At 41.5% G+C, this 21536-nt stretch overlaps 2 protein-coding genes across 3 annotated transcripts in view; both read right to left on the bottom strand.

Annotated features, from left to right (window-relative positions):
- crocc2 (ciliary rootlet coiled-coil, rootletin family member 2) overlaps nucleotides 1–16346 on the bottom strand; it is a 34188-nt gene extending 17842 nt beyond the window's left edge. The window contains exons 1-12 of one of the 2 annotated variants that reach the window (XM_030433110.1): nucleotides 16124–16346; nucleotides 15833–15896; nucleotides 13679–13820; nucleotides 13417–13532; nucleotides 4434–4601; nucleotides 4261–4344; nucleotides 3423–3526; nucleotides 2156–2300; nucleotides 1591–1697; nucleotides 838–1044; nucleotides 283–379; nucleotides 4–93 (exon numbers count right to left, since the gene is read on the bottom strand). In XM_030433110.1, the coding sequence (XP_030288970.1) occupies nucleotides 4–93; nucleotides 283–379; nucleotides 838–1044; nucleotides 1591–1697; nucleotides 2156–2300; nucleotides 3423–3526; nucleotides 4261–4344; nucleotides 4434–4601; nucleotides 13417–13532; nucleotides 13679–13820; nucleotides 15833–15896; nucleotides 16124–16239 (1440 nt within the window). In that variant the 5' untranslated portion in view covers nucleotides 16240–16346. Of the gene's footprint in view, nucleotides 1–3; nucleotides 94–282; nucleotides 380–837; nucleotides 1045–1590; nucleotides 1698–2155; nucleotides 2301–3422; nucleotides 3527–4260; nucleotides 4345–4433; nucleotides 4602–13416; nucleotides 13533–13678; nucleotides 13821–15832; nucleotides 15897–16064 lie in introns of both variants that reach the window. The other variant, XM_030433111.1, reaches the window with a different exon arrangement.
- Nucleotides 16347–16366: 20 nt separating this feature from the next.
- Nucleotides 16367–21507, bottom strand: klhl30 (kelch-like family member 30). The gene is made up of 8 exons (XM_030433118.1): nucleotides 21247–21507; nucleotides 19561–20408; nucleotides 19275–19473; nucleotides 18675–18761; nucleotides 18374–18529; nucleotides 17876–18064; nucleotides 17103–17248; nucleotides 16367–16966 (listed from the first exon to the last, which is right to left on the bottom strand). The coding sequence occupies exons 2-8, from the start codon at nucleotides 20332–20334 to the stop codon at nucleotides 16718–16720; spliced, it is 1800 nt and encodes a 599-aa protein (XP_030288978.1). The 5' UTR covers nucleotides 20335–20408; nucleotides 21247–21507; the 3' UTR covers nucleotides 16367–16717.
- Nucleotides 21508–21536: the final 29 nt, after the last annotated feature.

Here is a 21536-nt window from a genome sequence, read left to right as displayed (position 1 = left end):
GACCTGTTGAACATTGGATAGAATCCTTTGGAGGCCTTCGATCTCTGTGTGGAGGACCTCCATCCCTGCTTTGTCCTCTGTTCTCCTGGTCTCCTGAGCAGGAAACCATTAAGGTCAGATAAGCAGCACACATACAGCAAACCTGACATTCCCCAGACGGCAGCCCTCTAGACATGGAAGTTGTGGAGTTTATCAAGCCTAACGTCCAGACTACATGTGCTTTAGCCCTCTAAACCACCTAATCTATCTGCCACCTCCCAGTCATGATTCCCAAGGCCCCACCATCCTGTCCAGACTGATCTGCATGGTGCTGAGGCTGGCATCCTTCTCACTGTTTTGGCTGCGGAGGTGTTTCACCATATCAGTCAGCTCCAGGATTCTGTATAGATATGATAAGCATGTAAATGGACTATTTCACAAATGCAAACAAAGTTCCCTGAGACACTGAAGATACAAGACTACCATGTGCTTCTCGTCTACTAGACCATCAACACTATCCTATTCTCTGCACAGAATTATGGGATTAACAATGACTTTGATAAGATCAAAAGCCTGCTAACATGCAGAATACAAAGGCACTGACAGTCCTGCAGTCCCCTGAATGAAGTGTGCAGGAGATGGTACAAAAGACTTGCTTCTCCTATATCAAGAGAGGTCGTCACTGAAAATAGCTTGATGTAGTTCCAATTTCAGTCATAGGAAGATGTGATTTTTGTAACTGATCAACTGACTAAACTATAAATGAAGGATGAGCATTTCTATTACAGTTTATAATGCCTTTTTAATTACTCACTCTTTATGATAGACAGGCCCATATGGATTTGGAGAGGACTTTACCTGTAGTTAAGTTCAATTTTCTCTGCATCCCAGCGACCCTGAAGCTGCATGGCCTCTTTTAGTTTGTCTTTCAGCTGCCTCTCCAATGCTGACATCTCCACACAACTAGAGGTGCTGTCCTGTGTTACTTTGGCCTCCAAGTTCATGCAGGCCACATGCAGCTGCCGACTGGCAGCGACACACTCCCCCCGCATATCAGACAGAGCCCTGTTGAACAGAATCATGTGCATCAAAAATGATAGAATGTATCATAACATATGAAACGTGACATGCTGTTATTGTTCATACAGTTGTGAGCCATTAGTCTAATAAAAAAACTGTCTGTTTGTATTTGAAAAGGATGGATGTCTGCAGTTGTTAAGATTGGGGATCAGGGCTCACTTTGAAGTGTCTTCAGCTTAAGTTATAGTACAGCATCTAACATGATCACTGCAGTCCATTTGCTGAACAATCATTATTAAAGCAAATTACTCCTCAACAGTGGTTCAAAATGATAGAAGCCATGTCTTATAGGGCTCAAGCTTTGCCCTGATGGATGATTTCAACAGTGAGGAGAGACACTGTAAGCCATCGGTTGCCCCAGAAAGGAAACAATGAGCAGGGAGACTGGCGACCCTGTTGACCTGCTCCACTTTGATCCTTGGCTGAGAGAGATGGATTGTGGTTGCAGTTGAGTGTGTGAGACACAAGAGAGGTGGGGGTTCTGTGGAATCCTGAGTCGCTGGAGGCATTCTGGCAGTGTGCCATGCTCACCTGTCAGTGAACGTCCTTAGCTGGGTGAAAGTGCTCCGCAGGGAAGCGGCCTGGCGCCACAGTGCTCTGACACGAGCCTGTTCACGACTGAGATGGGAGGCGCACGTCTGCAGAGAGAAGCAGACAGCAAAGGGACTGGAAGAGACTGAAGGGTGGGTGGCAAAGATTTCTTACAGCAAAATGATGGCACCTCTCATTTTATTGTGATCCCAAACAGACGCAATACTAGAACTCCTGGACTCTGGCACACTGGCACACATACAAATAATTGGATTTCCCTGAATCAACAGATGTAGCCCATTTACAGCACGAACGGCAGATTGTTTGCACAAAATGTTCCTCCCCCTCAGCAGTTGGAATGTTTTCACAGGAAACAACAACTCAAAACTCATAGCACTGAAACGAACAGGGAATGAGTATGAATTGACAAAACTGGCTATGAATGGAATTCCTACCCCATGTGAACTCAACAGGAGTTTAATTGCACAATCTCTTTGCAGAGAGGGATAAACCTTAGCTTTCCCGGTTTCTGACTCAAACACTAAATGTTTGGGTTTTTTCTCACCTCTTGTTCTCTGCGCAAACGGCTATCACACAACTCAGCATCTTCACGAGCCTTCCTTAAGCTCTCTGTCAGCCCGTGGTTGACAATGCCTGTCTGCTCCAGTTGTTCCCGCAGCATACAGTTAACTTGGCTGAGGCTGGCACACCTGGAAATAACAAGACACTGAGAGACGACTTGTAACTTCTTCCCTGACAAACAACTCATGACACTCTTCTGTAACCTTTCCATAGCACCCAAACTCTTTCATTTATATAGCCAATATATTACTTGTACATCTGTAGCCCTTAGATCCATTCTTGCCAACCACACTTACAGGGTGAACATGTGTGACAGTTTTATAACGTCTGTGTCAACTTAGGTGTAATTTCAACCAGATTTGCTTGTATAGTCATTGACAAAAATGTTTACATCATTCGCATACTAAACACACACCCAGTTACAGTAAAGCACGCCACATTGGTATGTTTGGTTATCTGTCTGAGATGAGGCCAAACCCATGTTTGCATGTAAGGGATAATATTGTGTTTTATGGGAATGTAGGGAAAGTCGGTGTAGGGAAAGAGAGTTCAGTAATTTCAATTATAAGCAAAAACATATAAATCATGGTTGTAGACTTCATCTCAACATTACACTTAGATTAAAAGGGGTTTAACTGGATGAAGTTTAGTAACCCTGCAGTGAGTTATATTTTAGTAAAAATGATCAGGTCCTTGCAAAGTTTCTGCCATGGGCATTTGAAATGAAGTTCCATAACTGTATAAATCATAGGGGAATAAAACCTGGCCTCAGCTGCAGAGGTTGGACCATACTTAATGTGAAGCATCGTTAAAATGCTTTAGAGAAGAGAGCCAACCCAGTCCCACTAATTTACTCTGACAAATTAGATGCAGAGATTATCTGCCAAGGGCAGGTTGTGCCTTCTCCCTGAAGCAGGGGCAGAGAAAAACACAGCAGGAAAGCTAAAGGAAATGCTGAGAATATCTCTGGTCCATTCATTTCACAGAAATATTTCAGCTTGAGTTCTGCAAGAAACAGAGAAAGAAAAACAGGAGCAAATTTCTAACAGGCTTATCCGTGAATTTACCGCTTGAAATGTGCATCCAAGTAGCGACTCCCTGCTGCTGTATGCTGTCTGATTTCTAGATTCCAAACTGTGCACTCTTTCTATATCTTCCGAATATGCAGTACTTATGAATACAGAAGCTTTGAACATTCTGTATTGGCTGGGAAACATGCCTACCTGCACTGCATGGTGCCCATCACTCACCTCTTCTGCTCCTCCTCCAGCTGAGCAGACTTATTCTGCAGAGCCATGTTGAGATCCTGTTCTGTCCGCTGCTGACGCTGGGCTGAATCCAGATGGGCCTGCAGCTGAACACACACACACACACACACACACACACCACATCTACTGGCATCGTGATAACACTTCAGTATATGCTAGCAGTGGGGAGTTAGCAGTTACCTAATATTTATAAAGCAACATAATTACAGTGTAAATCTGTTAATCCAAATTCTCTGTGGGAGCCACTCAGCCAAGAATAATATTTGGATGAATTACATACATTTAAATAAAAGCACAAATCTCATACACAACATGAAAAGACCATGTTTTACTCGGTTTTACTCAGTTCTGCTTGATGCCTCCATTGGCTGTTTACGTCACTTTTCATTTCTTGCAAAAACAATTGGATTTAAACAAATGAGAACAAAAGACAGAATTGTATTGCAATCACTTTCTTATATGGAGGTATAAAAGTTAATAGTTTTCATGTCTAAATGAATTATAGCCAGTTAAACAAAAACATGTGCTTCCATGGGACAAACATGATTTGAACATGATTTTGAATATTTTTGTGAAAGTTGTTTTGACATTGTGATAATGCTGTGATAATGATCACAATTCCTTTCACTACCTGCCCTATACAGTATCACATTTTGTCAGGAGAAAGAATCTATTTACTGGACTACAATCCTTTTTTCCTTAAAGCTAATGAGGTAAAAAAGGAAAACACCTAGATAATGGTTTAATGCTTACGCTTGATTATTTACAGTATATCTATGTAACATTGATTCTTGAAGGTGACGCTGCAGTCTACACATACCAACAATCTCATCTTCTCAGAATCTGAGGTTTTCTCCAGCACCTGCTCCTCTAGTTCCCCACACCTCTTTTTGTACTGAAGGACCTTGTGGAAAGAAAGTGCACAGTTAAGCCATAGGGACCTTATTTTTTTCATGTAATAATTACTGAATAGAGAGGTCCATTTCTGCTCACCTTGGTCTGAAGCTTCTGAACAAGTTGGGCTTGTCTCTGCTGGGCCTCCTGGTACACCTGCAATCTTTGCCTGTAAGCTCTCTCCTTGTTTGGCAGTTGCAGGGATCCTGGTGACACGCTGTCCTGGTCTGAGTCAGCTGATGAAGGCAGCATTAGCATCTGATCGAGCTAGTTGGAGTGGTAACAAGTTTGACAATGTGACAAGATATTTTACATTACAAGACATAGTATAAATATACTTGATACATTTGTATAGTCTAATCTGATCAATTGCAACAGCCCTGCAATAAACCCTCACAAAGCTTATGTATCCTCTTTTACTGACAGTGTGTCATGGAGGACATTTTTGCGGCTATTGTGGTGTAGTTGTACTGGGCTGCATTATAGTGAACCGTACATCCATCACATTCACAAGGGTTTATTGCAGACCAAATGTATTAGATTGCATTATATAATATGGATGTACTGAACAAACCTGTAACTCAGTATATCTCATGCTAATTATCTGGATATACCAAGCATTAATAAATGGGCAAAAAGATATACTTGCAGTCAGACAAATCACTGAGTCGTTTTCAACACAAAAAATAAAGTTAATGCATGCCAGCTCTTAATGCATTTTTGAGGTGTTCTATGAATGCATGTTTATGCCAAAGGGGACATACAATACAGCACTCTTGATTGTTAATTACTATAATCACATAATTCAATGATATCGATACTGATGAGATTAAATATGTGCATAGTATATTCCCAACAAGACCAGAAACCCTGTAACGGTCAACATTTGATTGACTAGACCAATCTAGAGACCATGTGTATTAATTCAACAGGAGAGTTGGAAAAGCAGTGGTTAGACTTAAAGATGGGGTCTGGGTGGGGATGTCCAAGTACGGTAGGTCTCTTCATATTGGTGTTTATGCATTATGAGCTGTCAAATGCATCTAAAAACAAAGATATATACATGCACTGGCTGCTCTTTGTGATTGTAGAATCTCATCTCCTCTCCCATATCTGAAATCCAAATGTCCTGTAACCTCTCAACCTCACACAACCTAAACTCCCTCTGCACCACCCACTCTCTATCCTGGTGCCAGACACCCTGTCCTCACTAATACAAACCACATGGCCCTAGAGCACTACAACACACTGCGTGCCTCCAGCTGCCCTTGCCGACTTCTCATTTAAAAGGAGAGGAAGAGAGCAAAAGCGAGGGAGCCCCCTCCCCTGCAACACACTCCAAACCACCATCCAAGCCCTTCAAATCAACCCTGCGACCCACTCCCTCCCTCCCACCTCTCTTCTGTACCTCATCTCTTCTCTGGGTGCTTAATCTCTCCAGCAGGCTCCAAGAGAGCCAAGACAATAGTCTCACTGTTCAACACTGAACCCAGCCACTTTGCCACCATTATTAACACATTTTCAAATGCCCTTTTCAGAATTTTATACTACAAACTACTCTAACGGCCATCATGCAATTGGCTCTGTGCTTTTAGTGTTTTTCTCTGAGGACTCGGGGAGCACAAAAGCTTCTTTTACTGCCCGTTGTTGAGGTGACAGCTTTAGGGACTGAGAAGGGAGGAACAACATGGGCGGAGTGTTTGAAACACACAAAACTGCAGCAGCTGTGTTTAAAGGGACTCCTGGAAACAGCTGTGTGTGGAGCATTAGTGATTATGCATCCTTTTAAGTATTTTGGCACAACTATAGCAATAACACTGACTTACTAACAAGCATGTACTTTATAAATACACCTTGAATACATGGCTATAGCACACAAGATTTACAACAGCACATGAGCACAATCTACATCTGGAGCCTCAAAGAGGGGTCTTGTGCTGTGATACTGTGCTACACCAATGTATCCCGTAAAAACATACCAAAACTAATTCATAATAACCCTTGTGAGAAGACACTCATAAATACGGGTGAGATATTCCCCACATATTTGTCTCTAATAAGGCCCCAGAGGGAGCATAATCAACATCACTGGGGCTGGAACTAACCCATTTGGGGACGCCTAATACAAAAATGAGCAATGGATCCTAGCTGACCACGCACAATTCTTACTCTTCTTTAAAGATGCACTATACAACAAGATTTTACAAGTAAACAAGGATGTAAACTATCCAGGATTTAGAAACATTTACATATTGGCTGTGTAAATGTTTAATGAGGAGGGAAATACATTCAACATGTTTGTCAGGCCTCAGGGAGACACACAATGATGAGTAACTCTGAATTTAAACATCATTTCTTTTAAATAGGAAACTCCAAAGGGCACCTATGATATTCTATATCCCCAAACAAATTTGCAATCAACTAATTAAGCACAAGTGATATAGACACTGAAACTTAAGTGTCTGGAGCTGCAAACTGCAAATTATCAGTAAGTGCGATGTCAGAATATCACAAACTCTTCTTTACTACTACTCTACAAGCCTGACTCTGTATTTTCTTGCATATCTGTGAAATCTTTCTAAAATGAAAGACATCATCAGAAAAAAATACATACTTCAGGAACACACCAACCTCCCTAAAGCTGGAAAGTCATGAAAATTACACAAATATTGTATATTTGTTTCGACTCTACATGGGCGAATTGTCACATATCATTCTCAAGCTAAATTTGAGCACAATTTTCTCATATATATGTCTAGTTCAGTTCCATCAACAACTGTCACCACTGTAGATGACGCCTTCCCTTCCTTCGCTGTGCACTCAGTGACCAGGTATCCCTGGCAATTCCTGCAGGTCCCCGCCCTGCCCGGATGAGGAGGCTTGTTTACACTTTTTCATACATTGCTGCAGTGTGTGGGCTTCTTGCCAGCGCCTCGCCCCTGCTCCGCACACTGCGAAGGGGACGCTTTTTTTTATTGTTTCTCCCCAGTCAGCTGTAAAGCAGGAGGCCGGGGGCTGCTCTGGATTAGCCATGCTCCGTGCAGGAGGCTCCCAAGAGGGCGCCATAACATTCTGTTGTGGAGACCCGGACCTTCACTTAACTCCCCAACACCAATATTTACTCCCTTGCTCTGCTTGCATCATTTAATCTCATCACCCTCATCTCCAAGGCAGTTTGAGCTCACTGTTCTTCACAACACACCCATCCATTGGTGACTGTAATAAGGCAAAAGAGAGAAGCAAGTAATCCCAGTCCTCCATCTGCCCTAACTCAGGGGCTTACAGGGCTTACTGGGGGCCTAGAAGTGTGCTCACTGAACACCCTTGCTATTTACGATCTGCCTCAGAGTACAATCACTCTCGAGCAGCCCTGCGGCCCCCTAAAGTGGGCTGAGCCTAATCCCAATGTAGCCCTAGTCTTTGAGGTCATCTACTGCCATTTTGCAATAAAGTTCAAGATGCAATTTATATAAAAACAGCCTTTTTGTCATGGTATGTTTTATGCCTCCATATGGTTGCTTTTCTTTTTTTTTCATCCCCAAGTATCTGTTTCTTGAGCCCCACTTATGTTTCCAAAGTAAAAGTCTTTTCAGCCTCTTAAAATGTGCTTTGAATTAGTGTTTTATATTTCTTGATATTTATGATTTGCACCACTCCTTGTATTGTCTCTTTTGATAAATATTTCAAACAACATCAAGGGATAATCTTGCTTTGATTCATCTGCCAACAAGCAACAAGAGAATCATTTTCAAGGCCCTTGTGAAAGCTTTGGTGTTTGGGCCAAAACTTGCTGCCTTGCTCATGTTGTAGATCAAAATCCAATCCATTTCAGTTACCAAGTTATGATTACAATATACTCTCACTGACCTAATGTCACAACATTTGGACATCTGATAACTAACTGAACCATTTACCTAATGTTTCAGCTGGGTTTTGTTAAATTTGTTATGCACTTCTGAATTCATTTCTGTCGTCATTGTTGATCTTTACCAATTTTTCTATACATTTCAGTGCATTGTCAACATTTACTGCACTTTCTCAGTGCTCTTTCTTTCTATCTCTGACTAACTCAGAGCAAAATCTGGCCCTGAGTGCACAGTCCAGCCAGCATGTGAAGGGTTACAGCTGCAATCGTTTCCCTGGCTTGGCCTAGGCCCAGAGGCTTAATAAAGGGAATTAATGGAGTGCACTATCTGTCAGATTCCTAAACACAGCTGGAGCGGATGTCCATCGCCCCCAAGCTGCCCAAAAAACTTACTATCCTACTTCAACAACATACGCGTTCCCCTTTCCCCTCGCATTACCCCCTGAGTGCTGCTGACTCTGTGAAAGAGCCCCAGCTGATTGTGAAAGCTGTTTATGTATCATCACTAACGGTAATTACACAATGTGGAATAACAAACAGAGAGAATAGAAGTGAGGAGGGGGAGCTGCTGTGTGTGTGTTACCATGGAGTGAACTTTTTGGTTATGGGGACAGCTGCTATGATGGCACACAGGGATACAAGTGATCTGTATAAACACAGCCAAACTAATAATACATGCTGTGTACTCACAAGCATGTGGCCGGCCTTGCAGAGCTTAACACAATGCAATCCTGAAAGACAATGCTGTAGAGACCCTACGCACACGTACACCCACTCAGTCAGTTCAAGTCACATCTGATTGAACTCTCTTGACATGAGAAAAAGAACTGAAAAGTGTGCTTAATGTTTGACTTTAAAGGCGGGTAACATGAGTAGCCGAATGTCAAATGTTGAAAAGGTTTAATGGAATACTTTCATCAGAATTCAGCGCTGAGATGGGCTTTTAAGCATATTTTCTCTGGGGAAGGCAATTAATTTTTACAATTTCATGATAGTTGAGAGAGTCAGACTTTCTTTGGCAGGGTTCCATTCAAACTGCAGCCTAAATGAATGGTTTGTGCCAGCAGGAAAAACAAACTAGAAACAGAGGGGGGTAGCAGGGTAAAAGGGGACAGTAACACAATCCCTAAAAGAGACTTTATCTGCTCCAACGATGTTTGAAAAGGTTTTTACACGGAGACCCGAGGGATTCAAGATTTCAGAGGGCACTGGCAAATGGCAGTTGGTGTCAGAAATCATTCAACAAGAGTTTATCTTTGTCCAACTGACTGCCACACTGCAGTATTGTGCAGCCCCTCGCGAAGTGTTCAGGCAGTGGGGCATGGATGTCTATGTCTGAGAAAATGCACACTGGCCGGGCTCCAAAAGCAACACAGAGGGTTCAGAATTCACCCCAACATGTTCTTCAACCTCTTGAGGCCATCCACCTCAACAAACTTGGTCAAGGTTTCTCCAGGTTCAGGTGCAATTTTCTGGGGTCACCAGAGATCACACTGAGTGACTTAACAGAGACACAGAGGAAGGCTTTCAGAGTCCAGGTGTGACTTCATCAGTTTTGCATTAATGGTCTTATGTCAGGTCAAAGAGGCTTAAGGAAAGTTAGGAAAATATGGGGATTTGGGATAACTGCACAGTTTCTCCGTCAGTGGTGGGTCTGCTTCAGCCAACATTCTGACACTATGAACATCAGATATGTTTCAGAAAGACGTATTTAAAAATGTAGAAGTTGTGCATCTTATTTATTTTCCTAGAATACAGTACATGTCAAAGCCTTGGTTTAAAATGACAACATTCTTTAAAGGAATTGTAGACATTTCTGAAAATATGTTGATTAATTCTCATGCCAAGAGTTAGATGAGAAAATGGTCTGTAAACTAAAAACGAAACAACCACCAATATCTTAGCTCAGCACAAAGACTGGAAACAAGTTATCCTGGCTGTGTCCAAACATCAACCATCAGCACCTCTAAAGCTCACTAACCAACACGATATATATTTGTGAAGAAGAAGAAGTGAAGAAGTCCTGCTGTCAGCAAATAGCAGGAACTCCATGTGAAATCTGCAGGAAAAATTATAAAGACACACAATATGAAGCTGGAAAAATTAAACCCCATGGAGAGATTAAAGGATTATTTCAGTATAAGAGCGGTCGTGCGCACCCCACGTAAATTGTGTACACAACTAGACTGTCTACGGTGTAAATGCACATATCTTTCCAAATAAATCTGGGATCTTTGGGCTTCCAGAGACTTGGCTTATGCCGCCCGTGCCGTAAAAACAAGTCTTCATCTGCTTCAGTTTTTTTTGCTACGAAGCTCCACAAATGTTTTGTGGTCTACGAAACTTTACCCAACTTTCCATCAGCATGGGGGTGAGTAGATAATGACTGAGTTTTCAATTTTGGGTGAACATTCCTTTAACACCTTCCTCTTACTTGCTTTAAGTGTCTTTGTCTTTGGCTGGGTACAAACTGGAATGAAAAATACCTGCTCACATTTCACCAACCTGATCATAAAGGGTACAGAGCAAGTTGGGCTGTGAATAGTTGAGGGCTGGGTGTTCGACAGGAGGGCACACTCCAACTATGTGGATGGTTGTTACTGTAAAGGCAGGATCATACCTGCTCCAAAACAATTTGAGCTTTTTAGCAACACATGCAACCAAAAACTGCTCAAGGGACACTACATTACAGTTGGCCTTGCAAGAGTTATGAGCAAATTATCAAGACAAATTTTACTTACAATACTCCATGGAAACTATTAAGGGTAGTTGGCCCATTCTTAAGGTAACTGGGACGAATGCTGCTTTTCAACAAAATAGACAGTAAAGGTAAGTTATTATTTCCAGGCTGAGAATCATGACAGTAGTAAATAACTGATGGATGTGGATGGATGTTAACTTGGTGATATTGCTAACGTGAATATTTTTCTTATTTATAATAATATGTTTGAATATGTTTCTTCCTTATGTTTACTGAACCAAACTGTTTCACGGCTACACACTCCATCAGATAAATCTCTTCACATTTACAACAAAAACTACAAGTACTCAACAAATCACTTTGTTGGCTTTACTTAAAACTTGCTTCAAAATATTAATTTTCAACAACTGGATTTCACCTCATCACCGAATTATACCATCGAAAGCCAGTGGAAGATTATACTGAGTTATTGCCCAACCTTACTCTTGAGGTTTAATAGTGAGTTTGCAGTATACTGTCTACCTGTGATATGATCCCTTTGGCAGAAAATGTTGAGGGAGAAAGCTACATGCAAGTAAGACTTTTGGCCTAAATGTTGAGCTCCACGTGGATGCCAGGACAGAATATTCGGCTGTAGGGCATTGATTAACACACTGCATTAACGTCACATCCAAGCTAAGCTGCTAAACAATAATGCTGTTCTGCAGGGGGGAAAAAAAGTAAGGAGACGACAGGAGTTTTCACCGGATCAGACAAGTCAAAACAAGAGTTTTGTAATGAACCTCTTGACTTGTGAGACACCTTTGGATGAAACATTCAGCTGCGTTAACACTTATAGCTTCTGTGATCTTCGTGAAAAAAAGGTCGTTCTCGTGCAAACCCCTCTCCTCTCTCAAATTGCTCCTCAGTGGTGAGAGCATCAAATATCATCAACACTTGCTTATGTTTTTTCTGTCCAGTGCCTTTTCACACATCTAAAGATATCAACAAAATAAATATGCTATATATATCTGCCAAGCTAATTACGTTATATTTATAGCCTTGGTTTTAAAATAAGTTCCAAGAGTAAAGCAAGCAAGTGGGAGTTCATTAGATTCAAGTAGCAGAATGAGGGCAGTGTTATCACAAATGGCTGCTTTGTGCACCATGAAAAATGAGCTTTTTCTTTGACACTCTCCAGGGAGGAGGCCAGTGACCTTCACAATTTCCCCACCAGAACAGCAGTCGCTACACGGAGGGGCATCTATAGAGGGGGGCTATGAAGGGAGACGCCGGTCCTCGTGAGCACAGGGGGTCTGAGTCTACCTGAACAGACCACAAGGAAACCCTTCATGAACCACCCTCCCCTCTTTTATTTACACTTACAAACACACACACATGCACATGTATTTACACTCACCCACACACACAGACACACACATATACACAATGGATGCTATTAGAGCACATGCTGTAAACTGCAATTCCACTGCAGTTAATTAACAGTCAAAAAAATGTATGACATAAATATCTGCCTTTGCCAAGTTACATTAATTCAATCATGAGTCTGTATATTATATTCCACACTTTTTCCAACTCAGTTTTCACTAGAGTATATGCAAACCTGCTCCTACCTTACCACACTGTTTGTTTGTTCAGCCCCAAAAGGCTTTCCCTGCTGGAAAGAGCACTGGTACACTGATGTTTACTGTAGCTGTATTCCATTTCAAATGCATGAAGCTTTTTGCCATCAATGCTCTTGTGTGGCAAACCTTCTTGATCTCATCTCCAAACAAAACTGCACAAATGTACCAGCAACAGTGCTACATACTCCAAATCCTGCAAGAGCTGCATCATCTGACATTATAAACTATGTCTGCTAACACAATCTCAGTTAGGTTGCCTCACTAGGTTGGGAAAGGTAGAAAAAGTATTTAGATACAGTTACACCCGTAGTTACACATGTTGACACTAAAATGATTACGATGTTCGTTACAGATGACTAATCAATTAGTTGTCTGTTAAATAAGCACTCACTATTTTGATAATTGATTCATTGTTTCAAGGACAAATGTTCAAACTGTCTGATTTCAGCTTCTCAAATTTGAGTACTTTCGGGTTTATTTGTGCTTCTTTAATAGTAAACTGAATATCTTTGGGTTGTGGACAAAACAAGACATTTACGGTTGTCACCTAGGACTTTGGGACACACTTATGTTTCACCTTTATTCTAATATTTTATGGTTAGATCAATCAATAATCAACAGATTAACTGAATATGAAAACAATCGAGTTGCAGACCAAATCTTTATGAAAAGTCTATATTTCCTGTGTGTTGCTGTACAAATATAAACGCAGTGAATGACAATGTTTATCACATGTAGTTATCTACATGATATCACCTGTGCATCCAGTTTGGTCTGTTTGATCATTTTTCATGAAATCCTATATATTTCCAGTGAATGCTAAAAATGTAAATAATGTTCCACAGGTTAACCTTGACTTGTGAATGTGTTGCCGCCCTGTGTCACTCCTACCCTGTCTGTAAGACTGGCGTGCTTGACTGGCGGCTGGTCACGGTCCATCTGACCGGGAGACAGCTGCTCCCTTGGGGCCCTGCTCTCCTCCGGTTTGCTGACCTGAGAGCTCTCACCTTGGACAAGGAAACAGATCATGCATACACTAGTGTCATTGTTACCCCATGTGAGGCATAATGATATCTATCAAGTCAGATTTATTGTTTGTACTAATCGAGTTCAATGCTATTGTCTTGCATTCAATCGAAGCTCTTTTCCGTACCAGCTGGCTGTTCCGTCAGGTTGCGTGTGATGATCTGGCGGATGTGGGTGGAGACAGGCGTAGACTCCTGTCCATCACCTCTAAGTGTCAGAGACCTCTCTCCTGAGCTGCCATCAGAGTGAAGCAGAGACTCCTCCAATTTCTAAAACCATACCAATCACCACAAAACCTTAAATAACTGAGCTACAAGGGCCAGGCTTTTGGTTTGACTATGAGGACAACAGTGGCAGAAGAAGTACTTTTCCCTTTACTTAAGGAAAAGCAGTAATACAACATTAAAAACCACAAATACAGAAGTGTTGGCAAATAAAATGTACTTACTCAACAGTAATGGCACTCATTATGCACTTTGAATAATGCATAATGTTTTATATGATTCTAGGAAAGGTAGCTATAACAGAAATAAATGTAGCAGAGTCAAAAGTTAAATATTTTCTCTGAAATAAAGTGTTGTAGAAGGTTAGCCATTCTTCATGTAATATCCTATGAAGTAACAGAAATCCTAAAAAAAACGAAAAAACAAACTAATTCATCTGTTTGGGTAATCATTCACTTAGCATTGTTTAATCATTTCGGCACAGCGATCTTAAGTTTTCCTTTCAACAGTGGTGGAAAGTACTTTATTTTCTACAATATTGTATTGCCATTCCTACTTCAATTTTTTGCTGCTTCATATAACTTCAATACACTTCAGACACAAATATGGCATTTTTACTACACTACAGTTAATTCTTTACATGGTTATTTCACATACACCAACTATTAATACAAAACAGTCAACAAATACATCATGAGATTCTTAACTCCACCTTCAACAGTGGCATCATTAAAGTTAAGTAAAGTGAAGCTTACATCACTTTAATAATTATAATACAATTACACAATACCTTCAACAAAAAGAACAATGCTACTTTTTCTACTTAAATTTTGATATTAATAGTTTTGAACTCTATTTAAGTATTTCTTTATTGGTGCTATATCATTAAAATAAAGAAAATAATACTGAGCAGATTTCACGTAGCAGACTTAGTTTGATTGCTAATGTGTTGTGGATTTTTATAAGCATTATTTATATTATATATATATATTTATTATTTCATTTTTTTTTTTTTTTTATTCAATTCACGTGACCCTGCGACTCCAAACCAGTGCTGAATTGTTGTGCTAAATGGGACAAATAATTCTAATCCAATAATCCATTCTAGTTCTAATCCATTCAGCATTGGTATGGAGTCACTGGGTCTCATGACATGGAAGCTATTAAAAAGAAATGCTGAATTTTCATAATATATATTCATATAAAATAGAAGACAGTAAAATCCAATAAAATTAGGTGTGTCTTATTTGTAATAGTAATACATAGTAATACAATTCGGCATTGTTTTGGAGTCACTGGGTCACGACATGGAAGGTATTGAAAAGAAATGCTGAATTTTCAAAATAAATATTCATATAAAATAGAAGAGGCAGTAAAATCCATTAAAAAGAGGTGTGTCCTATGTGACCTGTCTAGTGATAGAATTCGGCATTAGTTTGAGGTCACTCGAAGACATAACATGGAAGCTATTGAATAAAAAAGCCAACGTCAGTGTCAAAAATAGTTTGACAACTACGTAACCCATTAAGTGTGCTGCATAAAATAAGCATAGTATTTTTATAGTTTTTTTTTTTTTATCATGATATTCACTAATATCGTCATGTCGGCATGTAGAAACATTGTTTTTGTGTAAATCAAACAAACAATAATAATCATCATTTATTGATGGTCCCTAAATCAGCCTCCAGTGCAGCGCGAGGTGCTGGGATGCAGCTAACCGTCCTCCTGCCAACACTGGGTGACACTGAGTAAGAGAAGCCGCTGGGTGTCTCCGGAGTGAATGTGTGTCCAATATCCAACCTAAAACTAACTTCACCTCGTTAGGTGTTACAGGTGTTACAGGTGTTACCAATTACAGTTGCTAGGTCTTATTCAAGTGACAGTATGGCAGCACGCACAATACCATGACCCTGAGGATATCTCAGTGAAATAGAACTACGCCATCTTTAATTTCGTCATTTACCGTTGACGTTACACCTCTGCTTTTCCTACTGAGACATGTCAAATCTTTTTTAGAATAATTAACACAACTGGACAACAGCTGTTACGTTACCAACCTGAATCACAGCCTCCAGTCTGGGTGAGTGGTCACCCTGCTCCCGTTGAGAACTCATTGCAAACCTGGACCAGTTTTGTCAACAATAAAAACCGTTAGCTTGTGACGATAAAACTCTAATATTGTTGCAGAAACCGCGCGCTAACGTTAACGTTAGCCTGCTACACGTTAAGTTTGACTGGAAAAACTTGAGAAAAAGAGAAGTCTGATAGTGGGACAAACAAAGTACAAACCTCAACTAGTCATTAAAGTAAAGTAATAAGACATAAACGAAGGTCAACAGAACTGGTACCTGCTTAAATGAAAAGTCACAGACAACCTTTTTAGCTGAGAAACTTTGTTAGCAACTGCAAGCTGTGGACGTTGCCAAGGTGAGCACGCGCTTCCGGTCCGTTGCCATAGAAACATAATGCTGGCTTCTGTGTTTCCATGGCAGCACAGACGCCAGGAGCCGATCTACCAGATTCCGATGGGTTAATGATCATCAAGGCACTCATGTCAAAGTGAACAGGGTTTCTCCAAAGAGGGTTTTAGGTTTACCAGTAACACATTTTATTAATAATTTGAGCACTGCCAGTTCCAAACCACTGATAAACAATCACCAATAATAATAACAATAATGCTAATAATATACTCAATCATTACAGTATCCTATAAACTATTTATACAAAGATTTAATTAATCTCAAGCACCATTCAATGACACAAAAAAGGAAATCAGATCTCATACACATGATACAGAGTATAAATAAACACCTGCTGAGCAGCCAAGCAAGGCCCTAAAAACGTCCAAGAAGAATACCTGAGGATCGTGTAACACACTATTCTAGGGCACAAAGACATCCTGGGGTAAACATGCCACGCTACAGGAGCGTGTCTCGAGGACGTTATGTTGAATCTACGGGGAAGAGCTCAGGCCAGTGGGACGGATCAAGGAAAATGGTGCAGACTCTGCTGTAGAACCAAAGTCTTGGCAGGAAGCACTCCACCTCCCAGGTGTTGGACGCTCGGTTGTAAATCTCCACTTCCACCCCGTAGTCCCCCTCCATGCCTTTCCAATGTCCTCCGGTGACAAAGAGCTTGCCATCCAGCGTTACCAGGCCACCGTTCTCATGGAGCATGTGAAGAAGCTGGACCTGAAAAGAGGAAAAAACAACAGCTATGGGCAAAATAAAACTGATTATTTTCGCTATAATCCTGTTGAGTTAGCATTAATACAAGGGAGAGAATAACTGTATTTTGACTTCAGTCGTCAGATATATGTGAACCCACCTTCTGCCACATGTTCGCATCTGGATCATAAGAGTAGACTTTCTTGGTGTTGTCAGCAACCAGATATATAGTTCCATCCACACAGACAGAACAAGGAGAGGACAAATACTTCGGAATGAAGGGCGAACATATGTTGCTCCAGCTATCTGTAAAAACAAACATGAAAAGGAAAAAACTAATATCAATGCTTAATTCAAGGCTAGTAAATAAAAAATGGAATGGAAACATTGAGGGTTTTTTCATTGCACCCAAATAATCGATTTATTGTCTGATCTATAAATTGTCATGTCATGAAAATCATGAAAAACTTCATATCAGTGTTTTCTCAAAACCAAAGATGACATCCTCAATTCAGTGTCTTGTTTCGTCCACAATAAGTAAAGAAACAAAAAATTATTAACATTTAAGGAAGCTGGAGTCAGAAAAACAATCACTCGAACCAACCGATTGTTCCAAATGGATGGCGATTGACTTAATAGTTGGCAACTAATCGATTTAATTAATTAACTGTTGCAGGTGTAAAATAATTGTGTGTTGAAAACTGGTATGTTGATGTAAACATATGTGTAGCAGTGTAATCCAACCCTCACACTGAAGTTACACAGTGCAGAGACAAGTGATAGAGGCCGGAGTGGCTGAGACATATTACAAGACAATGTACCATCAACATGATTTCGAAGCTGCTGTTAGAAGGTTAAAAAACGTACATAATCTCTCTTGAGTGAAAAAAGCTGATCCCTCATATAAATTAGGTTTGCTTGTATCATCCTTACCTATAACAGGGTTGTAACACTGCATGGCCAACGCGTTGTACTTCACAGCACACGAGCCGATCACGTAGAGCTTCCCGTGACACGCTGTGGCCGTGAAGTTTGTCACATATTTCAAGGCGGGGCACGTCAAGGACCAGGTGTCGTTGTACGGGTCATAATGCTCAACCTCAACACGATCCGATGTCGTACCTAGAGGGGGGAAATGTACGTGGTCTCATAAATGTAAACAAATACTTCAAATTTAAGATGTGTGTTTGTGGCGGCACGCACCGTCACCGTCATCACCGAACTACACCACACATCTAAAATACTGCCCTGTTCTCAGAACCTGGCTGGATTCGAAACTCGTCAACCACGAAGAAGAAATGCAAGCGAATTCTGACAAACTATCGCCGCAGAGGTAAGCCATTAAGAACAGATGAGCGACTTGGATTTATCAGTTTTCCACTGCACTGCAGGTTTAAGGCACCGCATGCAGGACTGTATTTATTTTCTTACCTCCAATGACGTAAATCTCCCCATTGAGCGTTGCCGACGTGTGGTTAGTTCGAGGCCGAAGCATGGGTGCCACGGTAACCCACCTCCCCTCCCTTGTGATGTACTTCCAGGTCTCTGTGGTCGACCAGGTGTTGGTATTCGTGCCTCGCGAGCCCCCTGTCAGACAGAAAACAGCGCTTTGTCAAAAAAATCTGACAACATTTTTCATTCCTCTCAAGAGAGTTACGCTCAAAATCATTTAATTGCTTCCATTTGCTCCTGAAGTGTCTGTGTTTTAAAGACTTGCACACACTTGGCTCACCTGTGACATACACATCATTGTTCAGGGAGACCATGGCGTAACCCCACTTGTTAGGGTTCGGGAAATTAGGGAGCTCGTGCCACTGTTCTGCAGAGACAAAGAAAAGGGGAGTTCATGTTTTAGCATCCTTCAGATAGTGAGGGGAAACTAGATTCAAGTTTTCACAAATAAATGTCTCCGAAGGGGTCAAACTTGGGTCAAGAAAGAAATTCATCTGCTCTGGCACAGCCCTCGACGCTGTGGCTTCGGTTGTCATTTGCCTGAACATAAAACCCGGAATCTTATAACGCGATGCAACAATCTTTTCCTTGACATCCCATGAAAAACCCAAAACGGATTCCTTCTTCCAGCCCCGCACAATAAAACGCTCGTTTGAGGAACTGAGAAGATGATCCAATTTTGTCACATCCAGACCGCATTCTTGCTGAGCTGTTTTTCTGTCAGCACTACAGTTAACGACCAACGACGCATCTGCCAAAGCTGTTTTTTTCAAGGAATCCGATGGACGTTTCCCAACAAAGTGTTGTAAAATAAATTGTGAACTTAAACAAACTTGAAATTCGGACGCGTGCAAAAAAAGAAAAAAAAAATAGTTTGTACTTGTTTTCGTGTTGTAGAAAGCACAGTTCTTGCGCAGCAGTCTTTGCACTCTTGGGTCTCTGTCCTCATCTTCGTCTGAGTCATCTTCATCTGAGTCATCCAGTGAACGGCCTCCTAGCACAACCAACACCTCTTGCAAGTTTGGTTGTGGACTCAGAGAGTTCAGTCTGTCCCTATATTCTGGGGCTAAATCCATTTTCTAGAAAGTAAAGGAGACATTTTTGAAGTGCTCGTATGCAGCAAAGACAGGGGAGAAAAAAGAAGCAGGAAGCGTGAACTCACTCACCTCCCTGTGAATATTTTCTATGGCCTCTCTGCAGCTGGGGGAGGCCTGAACCAGACTGTCCTTCAGCAGGGTGTCAGCTAGGTAGTCCAGGCTGAGTAGAGAGGGGTGGGACAAGGTGAGGAGTTCTGGGAGGTGGCAGAGCCGGGCCTCCTTGAGGTGCCTGACCCATTTCAGGATGGCCTCCACTCGCGTGCACTCTGACCGGATATGTAGTCCTTCGTCAGAGAGGAAGGAAACCAACCTGTCCTTTTCCAACAGTAGAAACTCCTCACCTTGTTGAACAGCCTCAAAGTTCTCCAAGAGGAAGGCCCACGCCTTGGCCATCACCTCCGGGCAGCCATGAATGGCCCCAAACTCCAGGATTCCCAGGCAGTTGGTTGCGTCAATCTGGTGCTGGAGGTATCGGCTGCACACGGCTCTCACCGTCTGAAACTGCAGCTGGCTGGAGGTGCAGATCAACCCCTCCACGTTGCTCTGGTTGATGGTCAGCTTGCCCGTGTAGGCGAAGTCCAGCAAGTAGCTGAGTATGTCCGGATCGACATCCTGAAGCTCGACACGCGCAGCTATGCTCTCCACAAAGTCCCCTGAGAACATGCAGCGGAAGTACGTGCTGCAGAGGGCCAGCACGGCGCGGTGACAGGGGAAGTCCCGACCGCCGGCGCTCAGCGTGACATCGACCAGTTTTGGCTGAGAGCAGAGGGAGCGTAAGCCCTCTAGGATGCTCTGAGGGTGGGAGGACAGGCAGAAGTCCAGGTCGTCCACATTTCGCACCATGGTCAACCGCAGTTTAAAATGTAGATCAAATCGGCTTTCAGCGGGGATGGTCACAAGGTGAGTATAAAGCTTACCTGCGAGGGGAGAAAAATACATAAATAAGCAGAGGAAAAATCCTGAAAACAACCTGCCTTAAAAATATTTACTTTTCACAAAAGATCAAGAACTGAGATAACTGCAACTTACACAGAAAATGCAACTAAAAATAATAGTTTGTCATTTATTACGTGATATCTTCTTTGATTTTTACAAATAAATGGTAAAATAAAACGTGTTTTTGCTTGCAGCTAAATGTGAGCAGGCCTCTGCTGTCAGAGCCCAAAGACTAGCTATTGAAACCAGGCAGCCTACATCATTAGTGTCCTTTAAAACTTCTCTGAAAACATTCCTTTATAGGAAGGTGTTTATTAATTCCTCAGTACAAGTTAATAGGTTTTTATACTTCTGTGCTCACATTTACATTTACAGTTACATTTTCAAAATGTTTTTTTATGATCCCTGTGCTGTTTTTATTTGTTTTTTTCTGCTGTTCTTAATCGGTGTTGCTATATCTTCAGTTTTTCTTTTTCCCTCTGTGAAGCCTTTTGTGACCTTTTCAAGAAAAGAGCTATATAAAAGTTTATTATTATTATTATTACCATTACTCAAGTGCAAATAAAAAGGCCTAAAAGGGAGCTGAAGAGAACACTCGATACATTTTGACCCACTTAGTTAGAGAAAAAAAAACCCCAACGTATCGCCTTGTCTTCTTTAGTGAAGCATCACTGTGCTGTTGAAAGGTCAACAAAGTAGGTTTGGCTCGTGATTAGTACGATATGTAATGACTCCAGTGTCCTCTGAAGCCAACAATAAATGACATTTCCTGTCATTAAACGCTGTAAAATGAAATAAGTAACCAACAACAAAACTCACCACAGAAGCAGAGAATGGAAATAATGGCTCATCCTTCCAGTAAAAAAGCGGTTTGCAGCTGAGTAGCTGGTTAGATCAACATGGAGTGGGCAGCATGGCGGAAAGCTTTTGCCAAGTCACTGGGACGGGCTGCCTTTCGTTGGGGTTATTTTTAGGACTGACAGTGACTCCGTGCTGAAGTTGGATTCCAAACAACAAGCATGGGACCTGCAGCTGCTGTTACAGGCACATGTTTAGCATTTTCGCAACAGGCCTGGAAGCTAGCGAAGGAGATGAGCGATGGAGCAACA

The sequence above is a fragment of the Sparus aurata genome, chromosome 11 (genome assembly GCF_900880675.1).
Source record: "Sparus aurata chromosome 11, fSpaAur1.1, whole genome shotgun sequence".
Classification (NCBI taxonomy): Eukaryota; Metazoa; Chordata; class Actinopteri; order Spariformes; family Sparidae; genus Sparus; species Sparus aurata.
This window is presented reverse-complemented; position numbering and strand designations above follow the sequence as displayed.